Source organism: Ambystoma mexicanum, chromosome 3q (assembly GCF_040938575.1).
Source record: "Ambystoma mexicanum isolate Mex_15411 chromosome 3q, UKY_AmexF1_1, whole genome shotgun sequence".
Taxonomy (NCBI): Eukaryota; Metazoa; Chordata; class Amphibia; order Caudata; family Ambystomatidae; genus Ambystoma; species Ambystoma mexicanum.
This window is the reverse complement of record NC_090926.1, coordinates 295,217,258-295,240,070: the sequence shown is the minus strand read 5'-3', so window position 1 is coordinate 295,240,070 and position 22,813 is coordinate 295,217,258. Positions and strand designations below refer to the sequence as shown.

Below are 22,813 nucleotides of genomic sequence, written 5' to 3'. Positions count from 1 at the left end.
AAAAGCAGCAGCACATGCCCTTCTCCAGCATAACTTCCCTTACCCCGAATAACGCTGCCCGGTGCTCCTCACCACAGTGGCGTCCCTAACGGGGAACCTGGGGGAGTCATGCCCCCCTCTGAAATCCTTGCCGCCTTTGTCCCTGCGACCTAAGGGGAACAGTGACCGTGTTCTCTGTTCGCGGTGTTATTTGTGACACTCACTAAGGCAAATGTCTGCATATTACACGCAAATACTCTCCTTTTGTCTGGAAGCGTGCAGTGATCTTAGTATGCATTCTGGCATCGGTATGAACATGAGCACGAGCCACTTCTCAGGTGTTCCTGCCCTGCTTCTGCACAGCGACCTCCATAGTGTGCAGAGCAGGCCCTCCCATCAGAATGTAGAGTACGAAACTGCTAATGATGGGCCATTAGTCACTGAATGGTTTCCTGGCTGGATTCTGATGGGGGGGGGAAGGGAGCTGCATTGGGGTGTGGGTAGTTGGTGTGCACAAAAGCCTATCTACAGGAGTGCTTGTGACATCACACATTACCTTCCATAGGCTCCCCCCCCCCACTGTTGTCTGTGCCCCCCCTACTTTTGTCTTTGGCCCCCCTCTGTGCACCTCCTACATTTGATTCCTGGTGATGCCACTGCCTCAGCATGACCAGTCTTCTCAGTGTATCATAACTTCCTCCCGTGCATGACTAGCCTCTGTGGCAAGGGCCTGCAACCTTTGCCTCTAATACAACGCCCATGATTCCTAACCATTCACTATGCTGGCTAGGGTTGTTGAGAGTTGTAGTGCCAAATATCTGGAGCACCAAAGGTTGCAATCCCCCAGCTCTGTGGTGTAATCTGACCATCCTACATTATAAACCATGCCTTCCTGCCATGCCTCCAACCCCCACAACATGACACAATCAGTTCCAACCCAGTTCTACCCAGTGTGAAGCTCCAGGCTTCCCTATAACAACCAAACTCTCCTTTGTGAATCCAGGGGTCAAGTGCTAAAAAATAAAGTGGGGGGACTCATTAACATACCAATTGAATCGAGCGTCACCAGAAATCAACATATCAAGGTGCCCTCGTAAAAAAGTGGGGGGACTCCGTCCACCCGTCTGTAGCCTCAACTTGAGCCATGAGTGAACCTATCACTAACCATTGTAACGTGGTTACCCTCAGTGTCACCTGTCCCTGTGCAGCATAACTCTCCTCGCCCCTATGCAAACCTTCCCAGCATGACTCCTGTCTCCTCAGTGGGACTTCCACCTTGTAGAACCTAACATTAGCTGAGTGCATTGACTCTATATGGCCCGGGCAGGTATCCCCCCCGCCCCTGTGTTTCACTGAAGCAGGAACAGGATGCATCAATAACTGGAGCTCCCAAGGGACTCAATCACATCTCAACGCTCAAGCAGACCACTCTGTGATCTGCGGCAATTGAGACAACACAAAATATTTCATTCAGGCATAGAAAAAAAGATGAATTTTATTATATTTTAATAGCTTTTTTTTTTTACAAAACAATTTTAGTATATAGTAGACAATGAGAACATTTGTTGCTGTTTAGTTGAGGTACACGGGCTGACACCAGGCCTCCATGCGCAGGACTGTGGGTAACGGCTGCCATTCACAAGTGAGGACAACAATCTTGAGCGAAGTTCGCTTTTCATTTTGAGGGGGGAGAGGAATCTCTGTCTGTCTGCGCTCTGAGTGGGAAGTTAGGAATCATCAACGGTCACAAGATGGATTCCAGGCTGTGCTAAAGCATGTTTTGTTTTCGGTGGGGCATGGGGTCAGGACCAGGCCACATACGGCAGGGCCCCATCCCACACGAGGATAGAGGGGGCCGAGTATGGGATGGGGTTGAAAGTCTACAACAATTTGGCAGCTTGTCCAGGCGTTTTGGGAAGCGAGGAAATAAGACCCCTGGAAGCAGAGTAGACGTTTGAATGTCTTCCGTAGGTGGTAGAGAGGGGCAGCCACGACTCTCCGGGGCTGCTGCGTGTGTCCTCCCGCCCCCCAACAGAGGCTTGCCTTCCTTCTAAGCAGGAGGGGGCAGAGGATATTTAAGGAGGCCATGGGTATGGATTGACCTAAATGGAAAGCTACTGCCGCCTGAACACCCTCTTCTGAGGTAAATCACCAGCACCCTTGACATGGCACCCTAGGGTGCAGAGCCAGCACTTGCCCTAAACGAAGCCACGAGCCCCTTTGCTGGCACATCTATGACAGCAGTGCTTGAAAACAGCAAGAAGAACAAGTTACTCTCTTACTTGGTAACGTTCTTTCGATGGGATGGTCCGACGATGTATTCCATATCTATGACAGTAATCACCACAGCTGTTCTGCTTTGGAACATTTTCGGCATCTGTGTGCTGCGTCGATGAAGTCGATGCGCCGTCCTCGAGGACCTCCTCCGACGGACGACGTCATCCGATGTGATAAGTAGGACGCACGACGCCCGTAGCCTCAGTTGTAGTTTTTTCCCAGAACGTTTGCCACCAGTCTTCTGCCAGTCTGACACACAAAGCCTTGCGGAAACGTAAGCTGCAATCACATAAGAAATTCTGTACCGGGGAAGGTAGAGAGGGAGCGATATGGAATACGTCGTCGTACCATCCCATCGAAAGAACATTACCATGTAAGAGAGTAACTTGTTCTTCGAGGGGATTGGCTCCTCCGACGTATTCCATATCTATGACAGACTCCCAAAGCAGTACCAATGCAAGGAGGTGGGAAAAGAATTTAGAAAACAGAAATTTAGCATGCCCAATCAAATTGCGGAGTAAAGGACCGCCCTGCCAAAGGCCAGATCCTGTCCCCGGATGGAAAAGGAGGAAAAGTGACGTACAAAAGTATGTACCGAAGCCGAGGTGGCTACATCACAGATGTTGCGAATAGGAACACCCCTCTCCAGGGCAGTAGAGGCAGCCATACCCCTGGTAGAATGGGCCCGTAAGCCGACCGGTGGGTCCTTATCCGCCAAGCGCTAACACTCAGAGATAGCCAAAATAATCCAGCGAGACAAAGTCTGTTTCGTCACAGCCTGTCCCAAACGCTTTACAGCATAACCAATAAAGAGCTGATCGTCCACTCTGACCCGGGACATGCATGAAAAATAAAAGCTTAACACTCTCCTAGGATCAAGCCTATGGAGCCTCTCCTCTTCATTACCAGGATGTGCAGGAGGATAAAATTCCGGAAGAACAACCTTCTGGCCTTAATGAAATTCCGACACCACCTTCGGAAGAAAAGAAGGACGAACTCTAAGGACAACCCTATCCTTATGAAACACAGTGAAGGGTGGCTTAACTGAAAGTGCCTGTAACTCACTCACTCTGCGAGCGGAAGTGACCGCAACTAAAAATACAGTTCTCAGAGTTAACAGTCTCAAAGGGCATGAATGCAAAGGCTCAAACGGAGCACCCATCAGAAACTTGAGAACAAGGTTCAAATCCCAACCAGGCACCTGGAAAGGTGATGGAGGGAACACATTAGTGAGCCCTTTCAGAAACTGAGAAATTAAAGGAATTTTAAAATAGGAACACTCTTCAGACGAGCGCTTAAATATAGACAGCGCCGCCAGGTAACCTTTAATGGTACCCACTTGAAGGCCCCTGTGGGCCAAAGAAAGCAAAAAAGACAGAACCATGGGAATTTCACATGAAAAGGGATCCACATTCTTAACCCTGCACCAGTCGCAGAACTTCCTCCAACGGCAACGGTACAGGGACTTTGTTGCGGGCCCTCTGGCCGAAAGCAACACCTCCATCACGTCTTCAGGGAGGTCCCAATCCTTATACCTCAACCTTTCAGAAACCAAGCGTGAAGGTTGAGGGACCTGACCTCTGGATGGAGAACCTGACCCCCCTCCCGTGAGAGCAGATCGTCTCGGTAGGGAAGACGACGTGGAGGGCAGATGAACAAGTCGAGAAGGTCCGGGTACCAAGTCCTCCAGGCCCACGCCGGAGCAATGAAGATCATCCGGGAACCGAACCTCCGTAACCTCTGCAGTACTTGTGGGATGACAGGGACTGGAGGAAACGCGTACAGCAGTGGGAAGGACCACTCCACCACAAAGGCGTCTCCTAAGGCTCTGTTTGGAGGAAATTCCCGCGAGCCGAACCTCTCGCACTTCCGGTTGACACTGGAGGCGAAGAGATCCACTTGAGGGGTCCCCCAAAGGGCGAATATCTCAAGGAGAATCTCCTGAGCCAACTCCCACTTGTGAGAGATCGTGCTCTGCCTGCTCAGAGCGTCTGTCGTCTCATTTTCATCTCCTGCCAGATGAACTGCCGAGATCGAAGCTTCCTGCTGGCTGGATTGCCCAGAACCAGAGCTGCATCGCCTCCCTGCACAGTGGAAGTGACCCTGCCCCCCCTTTTTGTTGAGGTAGTGCATGACCACGTGTTGTCCGTCAGGATCAGGACATTCTTTCCTTGCACAGTCGGCAGAAAAGCCTTCAGCGCTAGCCTGATGGCCCTCAGCTCCAACAGATTGATATGGATTCTGGACTCCGATGGAGACCAATGACCGCTGACTGTCAACTCGTTGGCGTGAGCTCCCCATCCCATGAGGGATGCGTCCGTCACGATCGTCACCTCCGGCCAGGTCAGCCAAAATAGAGCCCCCCTCATCAGATTGCCTTCGTCGGCCCACCACAGAAGGTCCTGGGCGACCGAAGACGGCACCTGAACAGGGTCCGACATTCTGCGGAGGACTGAGACCACTGGAGCTTGAGTGCTCATTGCAAAGATCTCATCCGCAACCTGGCCTCTGGCACCAGAAGAATGCAGGATGCCATGAGGCCGAGCAGTCTCAAGAACTCGAACTCTGGGAGAGTCTGGGCAAGTTGAAACTTGTGCACCATCTGCTGAATGTGATGAACCCTCACCTGGGGAGGAAAACAGTGCCCAGGGACGTGTCGAGCACTGCTCCGATGTACTGGAGCCTCTGAGTTGGTGTCAAATGGGACTTCTTTAAGTTGAGGGAGAAGCCCAGCTTGTGGAGGGAGTGGCAGGTGACTGACAGATGATCCCGAACTTGCACGGGAGAGCGCGCCCTGATCAACCAATCGTCTAGGTAGGGGTAGACGTGAACCCCCCCTTTCCTGAGGTGGGCTGCCACCACTACCATGAGCTTGGCGAAGACCCTCGGGCGGAGGTCAATCCGAACGGCAGGACCCGAAACTGAAAGTGCAAGTCGCCAACCGCAAACCTCAGGTACGTCTTGTGCTTTGGATGGATCGGCACATGAAAATAAACGTCCTTGAGGTCGAGAAACACCAACCAGTCCTGAAGTTGAAGGGCCTGGAGGACTTGAGAGAGAGTAACCATCTTGAACTTGTCCTTCCTGAGGAGTTTGTTTAAACCATGCAAGTCCATGATGGCTCTCAATCCCCCGTCTTTCTTGGAAATCAAAAAATAAGGGGAATACCATCCCTTGTTCCTCTCCGCTACAGGCACCAGTTCTATGGTGCATTTCTCCAGCAGGGATTGAATTCCCTGCGCAAGGAGTGGATCCGGACTCTTCAAAGAGAGATTTCCTGGAGGATTGTCTCGAGGCCTCTGCCGGAAAGGAAGACAGTAGCCGTGGGTTATGATATCCAGAACCCACACATCTGATGTAATGGCGCGCCATTCTGCAAGATGCTGCGCCAGCCTTCCCCCAACCGGCGAACCATGGGACATGGCCTCATGACTGAGCTGAAGCGGATGCGGCATTGCCCGAGGGCAAAGAGGCAACAGCCCGAACAGCCTTGGCACCTCGAGTACCTTGTTTTCCACCTCTGGCACTCCTACGGTGGCCCCTTTGACTGGCAGCTCCTCTCGCTTTACCAAAGGATGAGTAATAACGAAAGGAACCTCCCCTCCATTGCTGTCCCCTAGGACGAAAAGTCAGAGGTTGTCAAACTGCAACGCCCAACGACTTCGCTGCAGCTTTTGAGGTCTGCAACCTCTCAAGGCTCTCGTCAGCCTTGCTGCCAACAAGATGTTCCCCGTCAAAGGGCATGTTCAGGAGCCGGGCCTGCACATCAGGAGCAAACCCCGACTTCCGCAACCATATAAACCTGCGTATCACGGTGCTCGCTGCCATGGACCGGCTGATGCAATCTGCCATGTCCAAACCCGACTGAACGGCCTCACACATAGCATCCTTGCCATCCTGAACCATGGCAAAGAAACCATCCCGTTCATCCCCTTCGGGAATATGTTCAGCCGCCAAGGAAACACAGTTCCACAGAGTGTGTGTGAAACGAGACAAGGCACAAATGGAGTTGGCCGCCTGAAGCGCCATACCCCCTGCAGAAAACACTTTCTTCGCCCAGCTGTCAAAACGCTTGTCGTCCCTATCAGGAGGGATGGTAGGGTATGACGCGTGCTTTGCCGGGGCCGTAGCTGCCTGCAACACAAAACTCTCCGGAGTAGGGTGCTTGGACAAGTGGCATGGGTCACTACTGGCTGGACGGTATTTTTGCGGCAAAGACCTGCTCACTGCCGGGAGACTCTCCGGAGCAGTCCAAGCCGCTGCCACCCTTCTTTGCAGAGCCATATGGAATGGCAGTACCGGGTCAGTTGGTGGAACAATGTCGAGGATATCCGTAAGGTCATCCTGAACAAACTCCCCTGGGGGAGCAGACCAACCTAAGTACTCGGTGACCCGTGACATAAGTCGCCGGTACGAAGAATCGGCATGAGTGCCAGGATCAGGCCTACAAAACTCCACCTCCAGAGAGGTGTCCAGCCCACTAGCATCAAGCAGGGACTGCCTCAGGTCCTCAAACTGGCTATGGCCCGAGAGAATCTCGTCAGGCACCGTGTCAGGCACCATGCCATCATCAGAGCCCTCATCCACCTCTGAAATTAATTCCAGATGGCGGTAAGAAGGCACAGAACTGGAACCAAAGCCATGCTTGACCTTGGCCATAGCCTTCCTGGGTGGTTCCCCCGAGCCACGGCGTACCCCCGTCGACACAGCTCCGAAAGGTACCGAGGGCGTCGAGTGAATCGGCAGAGCCTCTAGAGAGTCCGTCGACGACCTCGGTGCCACAGGCATCGATGTCTTCCTTGAAGACTTCACAGGTTCACGCGGTCTCAAGCGTGTCGAGGACCGGGACCTGGGCCGGCATGCCGAGAATGATTTCCCTTGTCCGAGCGGGACCTTTCCCGCGAATCGTGACAACCACCCGAGCCCGAAGGCGTGCGAGCGGCATCTCTCGGCTAATCACGACCGACCCCACTCGAAGGCGCGGACGGACCAGTGCCCTGCGATTCAAGAATCGCCAACATTTTCTCCCCGAAGGAAGCCCATTCCTCTGGTGTCTCATGCTTGGTGGGGTAAGCGACCCGCCGACAGGCGGAGACCTCGGATGAGGACGGGAAAGGTGACCGATGACGGCGGGAGTGTCTCGAAGAGGCAGAGGAGTGGCGAGACCGACTCCGGGACCGAGACCCACTGGACTTCTGACGACGACGCGGAGAGTCACCCCTCGAGTCGTCCGACGAAAGCCCCGCAGACCTCGACTTCTGGGGCTTGGACACCTTACCTACCGATAACTTCTTCTTGCGCTCCCGCAAGGCTTTCGACGTGAGTGACTGGCAGTCAACACAGTCATCGTGTCATGGGCCTCCTCGAGGCACCGGAGGCAGGCGTCGTGCGAGTCCGTGACGGACATCTTGGACCCACAGTCCCTGCACTTCTTAAAGCCCGGACATGGAGTGGAAGACGAGGTAGACATCTTCACAAAGAATAACTTCACAAACAAACAGGTTCGAAGAACCGAGATGAACAACAGAAACTCCAAAGAGTCGAGGCGTACCGAGATTCACGAAGCGAACACGTTTGCGGAAAAAACGGAACTGAGGCTACGGGCGTTGTGCGTCCTACTTATCACATCGGATGACGTCGGCCGTTGGAGGAGGTCATTGAGGATGGCGCATCGACGTCATCGACGCAGGACACAGATGCTGAAAATGTTCTGAAGCAGCACAGCTGTGGTGATTACTGTCATAGATATGGAATACGTCGGAGGACCCAATCCCCTCGAAAGGTCATGCTCGGAGGCAGGTACAGGTTAGGTGCAGGCCTACGCAAGACAATTGCATAGGAATTATGAAGTGGGAAAGTTCAGAAGTCATCTGAAATCAACATTTGAGTACTTCAGTCAAGGAGATTTACAAATACCATCAATGGGGAGCAATCTTGGGGCTCCGGTCCCCCGTTCTCAGGCCTTGGAGCAATGGATCTGGATCACAGAGAAAATTGACTCTTTGGGGGGGAAATGAAAGAGTTTTCCAGTTGATATCGGATGGTTGCCAAGACTGCCATCAATGGACGGTGGAGAGTATGCGGATGGAGGATGGAGAGACACCCATGCAAGCTTGGATGTTGGCCAGTGGTGTTGAGTATTCCCTTTGCACCTTCATTGGCCCATCCATGGACATTCATCTATTGTGTTGAATTAACTCTTGCATGGACTTTCAACTGATGTGTCGAACAAAGCGTAGATTGAATAAACACTTGAATGACTGACGATGTTGTGTTGATTGAACCCTTAACGGGGTGGTGTGAACCTATTTTGTAGAACAAAATCTCCAGTGGACATTGACCTATCGTGCTGAACATACAACAGACATGTACAAATGCCTGTTGCCTGGGTATTGTTCTGTGCGTTAAACAAACCTTTGCGTGAATGTGGACCCGTCATGTGAAATTAACACGTGCACGGGCATTGGCCGCCAAGGTGGAACACATTCTTGACTGGGCGGCAAACTATTGCACTCAGTAAAACTGTTCGTGGGGCAGTAACTTGCTGTACTCATAGAACCCTCACATAGATGCTGGCCTGTTGTGCTCTTGAGTGGACATTTGCCTGCTTTGCTGAGTGCTTCAATGCATACAATCAAAGTTGAAATGTTGTGTTGAATCAAACGTTTTATGATGATGATATGCGCACAAAAAGGTAGAATAATAAAACTTATTGACTAATAACTGGAATGCATGCCATGGCTATCTACGGGCAGTATCGCCACCCAGTGCAGTGATTCTGTATACTTAACCTTTGTAGGGGCATTGAAAGGATGTGTTCAGAAACCCTCATGTGAAGGTTCACCTGTTGGAGGAATTAATTCTTAGGGAATGTCGGTCAGCTTTGTTGTGTTGAACAAAGACTTCCGTAGACATTTACGTTGGACATTGATCTATTGTGTCACACAAAGCCTCCCGTGAACCCAGTGAGGTGGATTGGAAGGTTGAAGTGCCCAATGTGTGCACAGCGCCTGGAGACTGCTCTTGGGTGGTAGCGGCGCGTGGTACCAATCAACATAACATAAGGCCTCGAGGAGCAGAACGAAGAGCCATTAATTGGAGCTTACTCACTTGGAGCACTCAGGCTGCCAGGTCAGGACTGGAGGTTGGCGAGGGCGCAAGTAACGAGGGAACCTGGGTGCAGGGTCACACAGAGAGCTGCACTCTAATGGTAGCCGTCTACTTTCAACCTGATGCCTTCATGTCTGACGTTTGGACTCCTCAGTGAAACTTTGTGTAGAGTAACTCCTCACCCAAAGTCTTTGCGTGTATCTTACCCTGTTTTGCTAAAGGAACTCTTGCAAGATACTGTCTTGTTGCAATGCACAAAGCCGTTTTTGTGCACATTGATCTGTTGTGTCAGATAAACTCTGTTACTTGGAAATCGCCTTGCCGTGTTGATCAAACTTTTGCATGAACAACCAGTTGTGTTAAATAAATTGCTATGTGTATCTTGGCGGGTTGTGCTGGAGGAAGGTTGCATGGCTGCCCAAGAGCAGAGGAGGTCCTGCATGTCAGACTGAAGAGCCCTTAATTGGAACGCTGCTGCGCCTCAGCGCGGCAAGGAGGGGGCAAATACCGAGGGGAAGTGAAGTTCAGTGCAGGGGGCACCACCGTATTTCGCTCTCCTCCGAGGGCCTCTGACCCACTGACCCCCCCGCCCTCCCACTGAAGGGCCCAGATGCCTCTATCGAGCTTCTTGATGGTGGTTAGCGACCTTCACATGGCAAGGCTCAGAGGAGCCTTATCCCTGCTCTGCCCTCACCTTCATGTCCTCTCATCCATCCACGCGCTCTGGCCTAGATTTCGGGATGCAAAAATCCTCCAAAGGAAGGTCAAATGCAGCTGCGAAGCAGTGGCCATCTTCTCTCACTTCTTCGGTGTTCAAAATTCGATCTGGAGTCACCTTGGAGGCTCTCCCACCATTCTAATTCGCTCTCCTAAATCGGGGACTTCTTTGGAGTGCAGGCGTCTCTTTGCGTCATCCCACTATGTCGGGGTACATACAAACTACCCAACCCTCTGCAAATCCCCCATCAGAAAATGTGGGACCTGGCCCCTTCAAGAGAAGCCAGCGGTTCTGTGCAGGATCCAGCTAAGCCTTGTGTGTGAGAGAAAAGGGGCAAACGTGTTTTTTTTTTACCAGAGGAAGCAGGCCTCCGATTTGAGCGAAAGGAAAATCACACATAGAACTTCGAAAACAATATGTCTGGTTCCTAGAATGTTTTTGGGAGATAATACTGAAGAGTCGTCTGCTTTCTGTCTCCCCCCCCACAATGTTCTTATTATTCTGCGGCAGTGCAAATGGAGGACTCTCACTTCCTGTGATAGTGGAGTTATAAGTTCTTGCAGCGAAATGAACAATACCACGGAAAACACCACATATAAAACATGTATGAAATATTTAAAATGTGAAACATGACCTTTCAAGTACTGACGATCAAGAAATGCATTTGGCCCACTTCACCCACCTCTTCTTCCTCCATCATTTAGGAATGCGCGCCAGTTCACTGTCCCCACCCAAGAAGATCAGACCAGGACAAGTATTCACAAGAGGCCCAATTCAGCCCACCCTCCCACTCAGAAGGGCAATGCATGATGGGAGGGAAGCCCTTCCAGCACACTTCTCTAGATAGAGAAAACACTCCCAGCAGTCTAGATAACCCCTCAAGCCACCGCCTGCAGGTACATAGCTCTTCTGTCAATGGAGAGAACCCCACTACGCACCATTTGTGGGTAGATCTATAACGCCTAAGTCAATGGAGACACCACTCCAATCTCAGCCTGTAGATTGGAAACGCCCCGTTCAGTGGAGACAACCGGCCTAGCCACCAACTTGTGGACGGATAACTTCTCATTCAGTGGTGCCAACCACTCTAGACCTCACCTGCAGCTAGATAAGCCCTCGGTCAGGGGTCGATAAACATTGGAGTCACTGCCTCTAGGCAGATAACCCCTCAGTTAGTCGAGGCAACCACTCTTGCCACTGCTTGGAGGTAGATAATGTCTCTGTCACTGTGGAAAACCTCTGTATCATCCGCCAGTAGGCTGATACCGCCCTCCGCCAGTGCTGTCAACCTCTGCAGTGCGGCCTGTAGGAGGATAGTACTTGTCGCAGTAGAAACCACTCCACTGATGCTTGCAGAAGACCACCAGGGTTCCTTTGAATGGAGCAGAAGTCATATGTGCAAAAGCAGGAGTGTCCCCTGCCATCAGCTTCATGGAGCAGTGGCAACCAGAGTTAAAGATAGTTAAAGGGGTGAGTTTGTGGTGATTGACGACTGGGAAGTTAGACCCAGTAGAAAGGAGTTGGAAGGAAGCACACAGACCGTCAAGGTGTAGCACGTGCATGTTAGTAACAAAGGGTGGGTTTACTGAGCACGGGTAAACAATAGAGTTTGAGAAGATGCTGTGCATGTTGAACCAGATATCTCAAGTGCGCATCAGTGTCTGTGGGGTAGGGAAGACAAAGTCCAGAGGACGGAGTTGCGTATCAGTAGGACCCCATTTCTGTCACTGCCCCTGGGAAGCACAGGATGGATTCGGTTGGCTGGGACCGTCAGCATGTCTTTGCGATGGACCTTGATGACATGATGTCGAACCATCAGCACTTGTATGTCGTTGCTCCTGTTGGAGCAAAGGGTAGTCTCAGTCTCATTTCTTCATGGTGAATGTGTTGCATGTGCCGAACCATTAGCAGAGGCAGGCCTATGTGGCTGGATGAAATGAACGGTGGTGGGCTCAATTGTCCAAGGTAAAGGGGCAGCATCTGTTGGCTCACGAGTGCGTGTATGTCATTGCCCCTGTAGAGCAGTGGTCGAGCTTAGTTGCAGATGAGGAAGGCGCTGTGCATGTCGGATCAGTAGCAGGCCTATGTCATTGCCCCTTAAGAGCAGTGGGCGGGCTTCGTTGTAGATGAGGAAATCACTGTACATGTCAGATCAGTAGCAAGCCTATGGCATTGCCCCTGGAGAGCAGTGGGTGAGCTTAGTTGCAGATGAGGAAGGTGCTGTGCATGTCAGATCAGCAGCAGGCATATGTCATTGCCCCTGGAGAGCAGTGGGCAGGCTTGCTTATTGATGAGGAGCCTTCCTGCTGCACATGTCTGATCACTAGCATACGTATGTCATTTCCCCTGGAGAGCAGAGGGAGGGCATAGTTGCAAATGAGAGAGTTGTAGTTGTAGATAAGAGGCTTGGTTATCGATGAGGAGCTTTCCCGTTGCACATGTCGGATCATTAGCTGGTGTATGTCATTGCCCCTGGAGATCAGTGGGCGGGTATGGTTGTAGATGAGAAAGGCGTTGCACATGTCGGATCATTAGCTGGTGTATGCCATTGCCCCTGGAGATCAGTGGGCGGGTATGGTTGTGGATGAGGAAGGCGCTGCACATGTCGGATCATTGGCTGGTGTATGTCATTGCCCCTGGAGAACATTGAGCAGATATGGTTGTTGGTGAGGAAGGCGCTGCACATGTCGGATCATTGGCTGGTGTATGCCATTGCCCCTGGAGATCAGTGGGCAGGTATGATTGTAGATGAGGAAAGCGCTGCACATGTCGGATCATTGGCTGGTGTATGCCATTGCTCCTGGAGAACATTGGGCAGGTAAGGTTGTGGATGAGGAAGGCGCTGCACATGTCGGATCATTGGCTGGTGTATGCCATTGCCCCTGGAGATCAGTGTGCGGGTATGGTTGTGGATGAGGAAGGCGCTGCACATTTCGGATCAGTAAGGGGTGCATGTTGGAGTGGCAGAGGAGCTCAGTCTGGATAGATGATGAATCCGGAGAAGGTGCTGTACTTGTTGGTGTTCCCACCATGCACTTTGCCCCCATCCAGCTTTATGCAGACTTCGTCGCCCACATCCAGGTGCAGGATGACGCTGTTACTGGCGTAGTCATAGTTCTGGTCTGCATCTTGCGCAATGGCGCTGGCCCGTACCTGCCGGTGAGAGAGAGAAAGAGACACTTGAGTACCAATGTAGAGATCGGAAAACAAGAAACATGGCCAATGTAGACCGCTACTGGCAGATGTGCTCACAAAAGCCAAAGGATACAACTGTTTTGAATACATCTATGGATTTCCATGCTTTACTGCAGTGCTAGCCAGTTTAGTGACATTATTCAATCATGATCATGATAATGAAGTGTTATTTATATAGCGCTGCAAATAGAACATATTTACATACAATATCACCCAACCGAAGTTGGTACTCATTTATCGACCTCAAAATGATGAAAGGCTGAGTTGGCCTTGCCGGGATTCGAACCTGAGACCTGCAGATCACCCACAATTAAGGCTGTGCTTGGGTGGTTTATGCAGCCATGATTGCAATGTGAGTTGACCCTGTGTATTTTTTCCATATATCACAATCCGAGCACATATAGGTCAAACAGCATGGATTAGGAGCATTTCAGAATTATTCAGAATCTTTCCCCTAACTCCCACTGACCCAGCCCGCCTCTAGCCACCCCCCCACCATCCATCCCATAAAATGTCCACAACATGTACAGTGTCAAAGGAATCTCATTCTTTTGTCCAAAGAAAACAGAGAGATCGTCAAAGGTGGAAGCGCCCCAAAAATCTCATTCTCGTTGTGCACAAAAGTTCGGTGCAGTCTCTTTCCTGGCGGCAAAGGCCAGGGAAGGCGCCTGGGCGGAACACATGTGCATCGCAGAATTATTGATTGTGCAGATAATATTTTTCTTTGTTAACATGACCGCACTCTAGTAAGCAACATCAGTGCAGTGAGTGGTTCCCTCCCCCCCTCCCCCACCCTCAGTCTGGGAATGCACCACTTGACAGCCAACAATGAATTAAGGATTAGATGCAAATCAGGTCCTGTTGCCATAGCAGTATAATCATTCACACCGCCAAGAAGAACGAACGTGGGTCCACCTGGAATTGGGTAGCCCAGCATCACCTCCACGCAAGATAATCATCTCACAGCAGTATCACCAAATGTGGAGGTAGGTCTCCACTCTCCCGCCCACGCAGATCAGCTCTGCTATGATACAGTTTCCTCATCAATACTGGGGGACAGACCCACCTGTACGTGGGCTTAGATTTTCCATCCAGTGCCCACGGAGAGGATGAGGTTTATAAAGTGCACCCCCTAACTCTTGTAACAAACACAAGGGCCTGTCACTATGCGAATACCTCTGCAAAGTTGAAAAGTAAAAAAGATACTTTCCTGGAGACTTGTGCCAAATCTGGAAGTTCGTAAAATTGTTTATTCAGCACATTTAAACAACTGCCTTTCGTGGTGTCAAATTGTTAATTCGTCACAATTGGCCAATGGCCCTCTTGTGATGACACGTGTTTCGGCTAAGTAAGCTTTTCTCAAATCAGGGCAAACACATTTTCTTTGCAACATATGCGTCCAAAATGAGTTGCTAAATAGCATTCTGGTCTTAATTTCTTGGGTTAGATCCCTGTACAGCGTAATAACAGGAATGGTTTCGCCTAGCTGTTCTGCAAGGTTGACCTATCTTTTTCGAGGTGCCCGTGTCTGTTGGAGGTGCGGACTGCTGGTCTTGTGGGGAATTCAGCCCTTTTTTGAGCTTGCACTAGGTGGACACTTCCTAAGCCTAGTCACTATGAACAATTGGTCAAAAGTTATCTTAACAACAAAGACAAATCACTTAATCCTCCTATTCCCGAGAAGAACAAAAGCACAGACATCTTGTCGACTGAAACACATTCTCAGACCAGCTTGGGTCTCATCACCCCTGATACCACCACTTCAGTTCATTCTTGCCCCAAAAGTGACAATTTAAAAATTGCACTTTTAAACAGTAGATCACTTAATAAACATTCGAAAGAAGTTCATGATTACATTTTAGAAGACAATCTGGACATTCTCTTTCTCAGAGAGACATGGTTGCAAGAACCAACAGGCCCAAATATTGACAGTGCTGTGCCCCCCAACTACAATATATATTATGAAAATCGGACTTCGGGAAAGGGAGGAGGGGTAGCTATTTTAGCAAAACAGACCTTGAAGCTATTTACCACCAACATCTCTTGTAATGGCTGTGAAGTCCTCCATCTCAAATTTACGCCCACCAATAATCACTGCATCAATCTCATCATCTTATATAGGCCCCCATCACTGATCTCAGATTTCAATGATGAACTCTGCCACATCTTGAAAAACCTTAAGGGAACTAACACCGGAACTGCCTTCCTGGGCGATCTCAATAGATGGCGAGGAAACCCCAGTGACAAAGAGGCTATAAGCCTTGAAAATAGTCTCGAAAACATCACCTACCACATTGCTAATAATGGCCCTACTTGTCGCTCTGGAAACCAACTTGACTGGATTATCACTAACAACATTCAACTGAAAGTGACAAACACATTACCATGCATCTGGACAGATCATTATAAAATCGAAGCCACTCTTCCACTCACATTTAAATCTGACTATTTTGATAATTCTCCAAAACCTGTTCTAAGTACGAACTACAAGAAAATCACATTAGATATCTTAAGGGAAGGACTCACCCATGTTATGAACAATACCACAGATAATGATTCTTGTGATGTCATTACACTCAAATTCAGTAACCACTTTCAGGAGTTACTTGACAAACACACACCACTGAAAAACAAACAGGTTCGTCCCAACCCCAATCATCAAAACTGGTACACGCCTGATTTGAGCACCTTCAAGATAGCTGAAAGGAAACTTGAGAAAACATGGGTCAAAACCCCCACCGAGGAAAATAAAGAAAATTGTAAAAAATGCGATCTCTCGTACAGAACTAAATTGGCAGAAGTCAAAAAAGAATTCTATAACAATCAAATAACCAGTGCTTCCAACTCTACTGGGAAATTGTTTCAAATTCTAACATCATTTGAAAAACCACCTACGCTCTCCTCGCCTTTTCAACCAACATTGGCTGATTGCGAGGCAGTCCAAATCGCCTTCTCGAATAAAATCAAAAAAGCTAGAGAATCCATCATAAATTGTAAGGTATTAGATCCATTACCATCTTCTCAACTCAAGGTCATTGACCCAGAGTTAAACATCCCTGAATTCACATTTTCACCAGTCTCAATTAAAGACATGCATGACACCCTTTCATCCATGAATTGCACCCCTTGCGTCGAAAACGTCTTACCTCCGAAATTCATCTTGGACAATGTGGAAACCTTTTACCCCTTCCTCTGTCGCATGACAAACGCATCTTTCAGGGACCGGAAAGTCCCTACAGGAATCAAAACAGTCACAGTTACCCCTCTGGTAAAAAAAACCTGGACTAGACCAACAAGATCCCATGAATCTCAGACCTATTACTAATTGCAATTTCTTGCTGAAAGTTCTCGATAAAATTGCTACTAAACAATTACAAGAATATGTTGACAAACATAGCCTGTTACACCCCCAACAATCGGGATTTAGAAGTGCACATAGCACTGAGTCAGCACTGCTAGATCTGCAGACAAAAATGCTGAGTATATTAGACAGAGGTAAAGCTGGATTGCTAATCCTTTTGGACCTCTCGGCCACTTTCGATTTGCTTGATCACGGAAAGCTCTGAGAGGCACTGGGCTCAGCCGGAAATTGTTCCCAAGACGCCATCGATTGGGTATCATCATTCTTGGAAGATAGGAACTCAAAAATCACTTGGGGAGGGCACTCGACCTTGCCCAAACCTTTGGATTGTGGTGTCCCTCAGGGAGCTAGTTTTCCCCCTTACTCTTTAAACTTTATATCCGATGTCTCTGCACCCTTTTATCACAGCTTGGGATCTTCTTTACCAACTTCGCAGACGACACACAGCTCCTCTTAGAGCTTAGCGGAAATCATTTCATAGACAATGAAAAGCTAGCTATCATCTATAATACCATCGAAAACTGGATGATATCACATTGGATGCGCCTTAATAGCTCTAAAACGGAGCTTATGACCTTTGGATCCGCAAAAGCATTAAACAACCTTGATCCGGACTACTCCTCATTTACCATAAAAGATTCCACTATCACAGTTTCAAACAAGGTCAAAACCCTCGGTATTTATCTACAATCCTCACGGGGATCTGAAGCCCAAACCGCATACTTAAAGTGAAATTGCCAATACTACCAGAGACTTCTCTGCCGTATCAGACCATTTCTTAACACTAAAAACAGTGCCACCATCGCGAGAGCCACCATTCTGTCCCGTTTAGATTATGGCAACGCATTAATGCTTGGCGCCAGTAGCAGCTGCCTGAAACAATGCCAGATGATTCAAAATAATGCAGTTAGGTCCATTGCAGGAAAATCCAAACGGCAGCATATTACTAAGGACAGAAACGACCTCCACTGGTTGGCAGTGAGGGAACGTATTATCTTTAAATCACTGACCTTGGTCCACCGCTGTCTTTACGGCACGGCCCCAATATACCTAAAGAAAGATTTCAGCTGGTACGAGGCAAGCTGTAACTTGAGATCCGCAAAACAAGGATTACTCAACCCCAGTTATCCCGGCAAATCTACAGGCCAAGGTCGAGCTTTTCCAAGCCTGGCAATCTCTCACTGGAATAAACTGCCTTGCAATATTAGATTTGAAAGAAACATCCAATCCTTCAGGAAGCAGCTGAAGACCTCACTCTTCAAATAACTACCTAGTCTCCATATCAGCATTGGCCCTTTCTGCTTCCTATTTCTCTTCTACTGTCTGTGTCGTCCTGTGAACCCTCTTTCCTCGTGTCTTTGTTGCGCCCTGATGCTTGCGAGCCTCGGCGCGTTATAAATAAATAAATAAAAAATAAAATAAAATACTAGTCATGCCCCCCCTCCCTTAGCTCTGCAAAGCGCCCCGTTTTAGCGCTGAATGTGGCCTCTCATCCTGGGATATCCCAAATTCATCTTCACATTTGTGGGAAGCTTTGGTATTGTTTTTCGAAGAAAGGTCTCACAATTTACCACCAACTGCCCACGTTCCACCTGTCAAACCTACGGGTTTCTCTATCCCAGGCGGACGAGGGTTTTTCTAGAGTGGGGTCCAAGGCATCGAGAAAGGTTCGGCATTACTATTCCCACAGACTTCACCTCTAATTGTACGTTAGCTTTGAGATCGGATTCATGTAGACGCTTGTTGATCTGATCATCTGCAGTTCTAAATGCAGGAGCGGGCAACTTCCTGTTCCACGAAAGAGCCACGCCCAGGCGCCCCATCCCTCCAGATTCCCTGGGTGGAAATAGGACTCTGAGATGCATTCTGGGCCTTTATTTTTCCCTGACAGAGGATGTAACACACACCTTTCTGCACATGGGCCACTTCTCTAGTGGGGACCCTAACTCGGAGTCTTTCAAATAAATATAACAACTGGCAAAGCACATTTATTTTAACAATAGCTATTCTTCCCATCAGAGTAGTACAGGGACCCTCCCATCTATGTAGATCACGTGCAATGGATTTGAAGAAGCGGGCATCATTGACCCTGCAAAGGGACGTGTAGTTGCGAGTCTGGTGTACTCCCAAGTACTTCCAGGATTTGGCTGCCCGACCCAACGTGTTCACCTCCCACGGTTCACTTTTATCTGGATCCCAAAGTGTTAGATTCCATACCTCAGGTGTGCTAACCGTGCAGCCAGAGGCTTTTGAGAAGGCCTCCCGTTCATCAAGGGTAACAGGGAAGAGTATTTCCGGTTCACGGGCAACCAATAGAGCGTGGTTTGCAAAGGTACATCACTTCGGGATCAGCAGTCTCTTTTGAAACATGTATATACACCCCTTACACTATGCATGTACAGGTACCTATTCTGACTGCAGTTTCGCTGCTGTTAATAGTCCTAAACAATTCTGTATGGCGACAAGTAGGTTTGTGTGATTTTGTGAATTATACATCCCGTACACAGCAATATGCGGGCCCCCCGCTTCTTTGGGGTGCATAGAGGCTAATCTCTGTTTATCCAGCTGTAAGAGGCGTCTCCTGTATAAGGGCGACATCCAGTGAGATGGTTCTCGGTTCCCTTAGCAGGCAAGACTGCTTATGTGTAGTCTTCGGGCCGCTAACATTAAGTATTCATACCCGAGCCTTGTCCCGCTTTACCTGTGAGCCAACATATAAAATCATGCAAGGATAGCGGGGATCTTGGGGATACCAACCTGCCCTCCTCGTAGGTTTCCCTGACATTGGCAGTGGAATCCAAACGTAGCAGCAAAGAATGCCTAGGGTACTCAGTAGGGTCCCATGGCATATCCCCTGTCAGAAACAAACAAAATCTGGGCATCCCCTTTACTGACTCAGCGTTGTCCCAGGCACCCCATTATTACATCCCCCACTCTTTCTTTAAACAGTGACTCGAGGCACAACCCTTATCATCCCAGCCACAGCTAAGTGAAGGTCACACTAGCATAGTCCCCAAGAAGCCCACAGAAACATTTAAAGTAGGCAGTGAGACATATCACAACACTATCATATGTTATCAAACCAAATCATCTCTAGTATAGGCATGGTGGGATTTCTGACCTCCAGTGGCTGCATGCCTTTCCTCATGTTCTTTCTTCTGCCATTTGTTCTACAACCCGGGACCCTGCCAGACCCCTTCCTTTCCACATCCATTTTCCCCTTGGATCCAAGATCCGAGGAGAGCGAGGGCGAGGGCCACCCCAGCTGAAGTGGTTATCGCAGCGGTCTGAATCTGATGCCAAAACTGAAAGGGGATGGCCACCTGTGCTTTTTCTTGCGACGTTGTAGGATCTCACGTCTTCTCCTAAGATCCCTCTGGAGAGCTGCGGAAGATGCTGCAATGCTGTGCAACATTTGTATTGAACTGTTGAGGAATTGGGTGCGTCTCTTATGGCGCCAGCAAGATCTTCACTTTCATCTGGAAAAGTTGTATCGTCACTAGACTATCCCTTGGCAGGCTCTGGGATCCTTCCTTCTCGGCCCCACCCTGCTCGCCTCACCCATTGCTAGGAGGGGTACAGGGGAATCTCCAGCACATACGAGATCAGGTGATTTAAGCAGGTTCTTATTTCTCTGCTCGCTGAGTGTCTTCCGTCTCCAACCATCGCTTAGGTCCTTCCATGTGTTCTGAACCAGAGCGAGTAATTCCTTCTGGGTTTAAAGCCCTGGCTCAGAGAATAGGACTGATTCTCTCAAGGTGTGGTTAGCTGCCTCACCTTCAGTAAGCCTTGTCCCAAGGGTCTTCACCAACATGATCACTGAGAACTCTAAAGAGATCACAGCAGATTGCAATGCCGCAAGAGGAGGCCGAAGCATTTGTTCACCCTACTGCAGAGAAGAGTGCCAATCAGGGTCTTCATGGAGTGATGAGTGCAGTGCAGAGCAGCCTGGCGGCTGTGGGAGTGAAAGTAATGAAAAACAAGAGTTTGAGTTCTATAAAAGAGAACACCAAAGTTGTGGGTATGTGGTCAGGGGTTCAGATGCTGAAAAGGGCCGAGACTGCTGGAACAGAAAGGAAGATTGCTTCTGTTTTAGAAGAGTTGTGCATCAGGGAGTGGAGCGTAATCCATTGATGGACGAAAAAGAGACAGTTGGAGATGCGAGTGGATAGTACCAGGGTAAAGGAGGTCAAAAAGGTAATTTGGGTATTATTGGTGAATATGTGGTGAATATGTGGTAGGAGAAGCCATAAGAGGCGATGGGCTTTCGGAGAGCAGTGGCATCTAGTGTGGAGAGCAGGGGGCCAGGACTGACCGGTGGAGGACTAATACTGTGAAGGCCCCAGCAGAGGAGGTGCCAGTGTTCCAAGCAATGAGAAAAAAGCGTCGAGACAGCTAGGAGACGGTACGTTCAAGGGAGATGACTTCACAGCTAAGGTAAAAGAGTGTGTGAAGGAGCGAGAGGTGGGCAACAGTGCAAAGGCAGCCCATAGCTCTAGGAGGAGGCAGGTGGATAAGAGTTGAGAGTCTCCAGCAATAACTGGCGATGTAGGCTAGCTATATGGATTGCTATATGCATAATCCAGGTGTGATGGGGGAGGGTCACAGAATCCCGTGTCTTAAAGCTAGGATTGTGCTGTGGTTAAACACCACGTGTTATAGCATGCTTAAGGTCGTGTTGGAGAAGCAAAGACATGTTAACTGGTTGCATGTGATTTTATCGAATTATAAAACAAAGAATGAATTTTGAACGAAGAAAAAGCATCCCGATGTTTATATAGTTTTCTAAAATTCGTTATTTTTTATAGATGTTTTGGGTTCGTTTAAAAATGCACTCTTTGGGCCTCATTACGACCCTGGCGTTAAGGGTTTAACCGCGCCGTAAAAGGTGTCGGCGCCGTTAAACCCTTAACGCCTGATTACGAGGTCCCTTTGCGGGACCCGACCTTAACGGCTGGTTTTACCAGCCGTTAAAGTAGGGTGCCGCAAAGGGACCTTGGTGCTAAGTACGGTGCCGCAATTTGCGGCACCGTACTTAGTGCCTTCCCCATTCCCATTGAGCCCTATGGGGCAAAAATGGGAATGGGGAAGGGCCCATGGTGAATGGGGAATTACCGCCCCGCCAACCTTGGAATGGGGCGGTAATTCCACCATTCACCATGGAGGACCCCAGCATGGACCATGGTGCTAATAGCACCATGGTTTAGCGCCGGGGTCGTAATGAGGCCCTTTGTATTCTATTCGATGACATGTTAACTGGCTGGTCTGTTGGAGTTCAGCGTGTGGTTTCTTTGCGATTGACAGGTGAATAGCCCCCTTGGTAGCACCCCTTGAAGCATGCTGAGAAGGTCCAGGAGAGGCAGCTTGTGAACATTTAAGGTGGTGGGGCAATAATACCCTCCATAACTTGCACCAGTTAGCAAGGCTCAGACTGCATGAGGGGAATGGGGGCTTCTCCATCCTAGAAATGTGTGTATATATGTGGCCAGTCAGACATTTTACAGGGAGTTCTGATCAGTCATGCATGAAATATTCTAGCAATTTGCTCTAACCATCCATGGAGAGTTTTCATTCAACTTACGCCCCAACATAATGATGAAAATAACAGGCCCATAGAGGCATTTGCACCGCAACATGTTCCCCGGGAATTGTCTCCCAATCTGTGGGCATTCCTTGTCATATACAACATGCCTGATGGACCGGATAGTTCCGGACAGTCCGCGTACATCCATCAGGTTCCAGCGGCTGAAAGGCTCAGGCCTCAGTGTCAGACAGAACTATCAACAGATCATGACATGTCCCCACTTCGTGTGCCAAGAAATGAGGACCACAAGAGCAAGATGGAGGCCGTTAAACCAAGCACATTATGCTGTTACATCAGCAAGCGGCAGAACCAAAACACCACGGATGATCCCTCAAATATCAGCTGGACATTTAGGAAATGTTCTGATTTTAGCCCCAAATACTAACCTTTCATGATTTAGTAAATACGCTCATCTTTATTTCTGCCTTATTGGATAGCATTGCAGGCCCTTGTAACACTGCCAAATGACTGGGACTATGCCATACGCCAAGACAAATCCTCATCTGCATAACCGCCAGCCTCAGACGCCCAGGTACTTCCTCCCATGCACAGGAACATCCTCCTATGCCTCACATGCCCAGGTATATTC

At 49.2% G+C, this 22,813-nt stretch overlaps 1 protein-coding gene across 1 annotated transcript in view; it reads right to left on the bottom strand.

Annotated features, from left to right (window-relative positions):
* Positions 1–7,997: 7,997 nt before the first annotated feature.
* Positions 7,998–22,813, bottom strand: part of C1QL4 (complement C1q like 4) — a 311,132-nt gene continuing 296,316 nt past the window's right edge. The window contains exon 2 of the mRNA XM_069653808.1: positions 7,998–13,237. Within this exon, the coding sequence (XP_069509909.1) occupies positions 13,058–13,237 (180 nt within the window). The 3' untranslated portion in view covers positions 7,998–13,057. The remainder of the gene's footprint in view (positions 13,238–22,813) is intronic.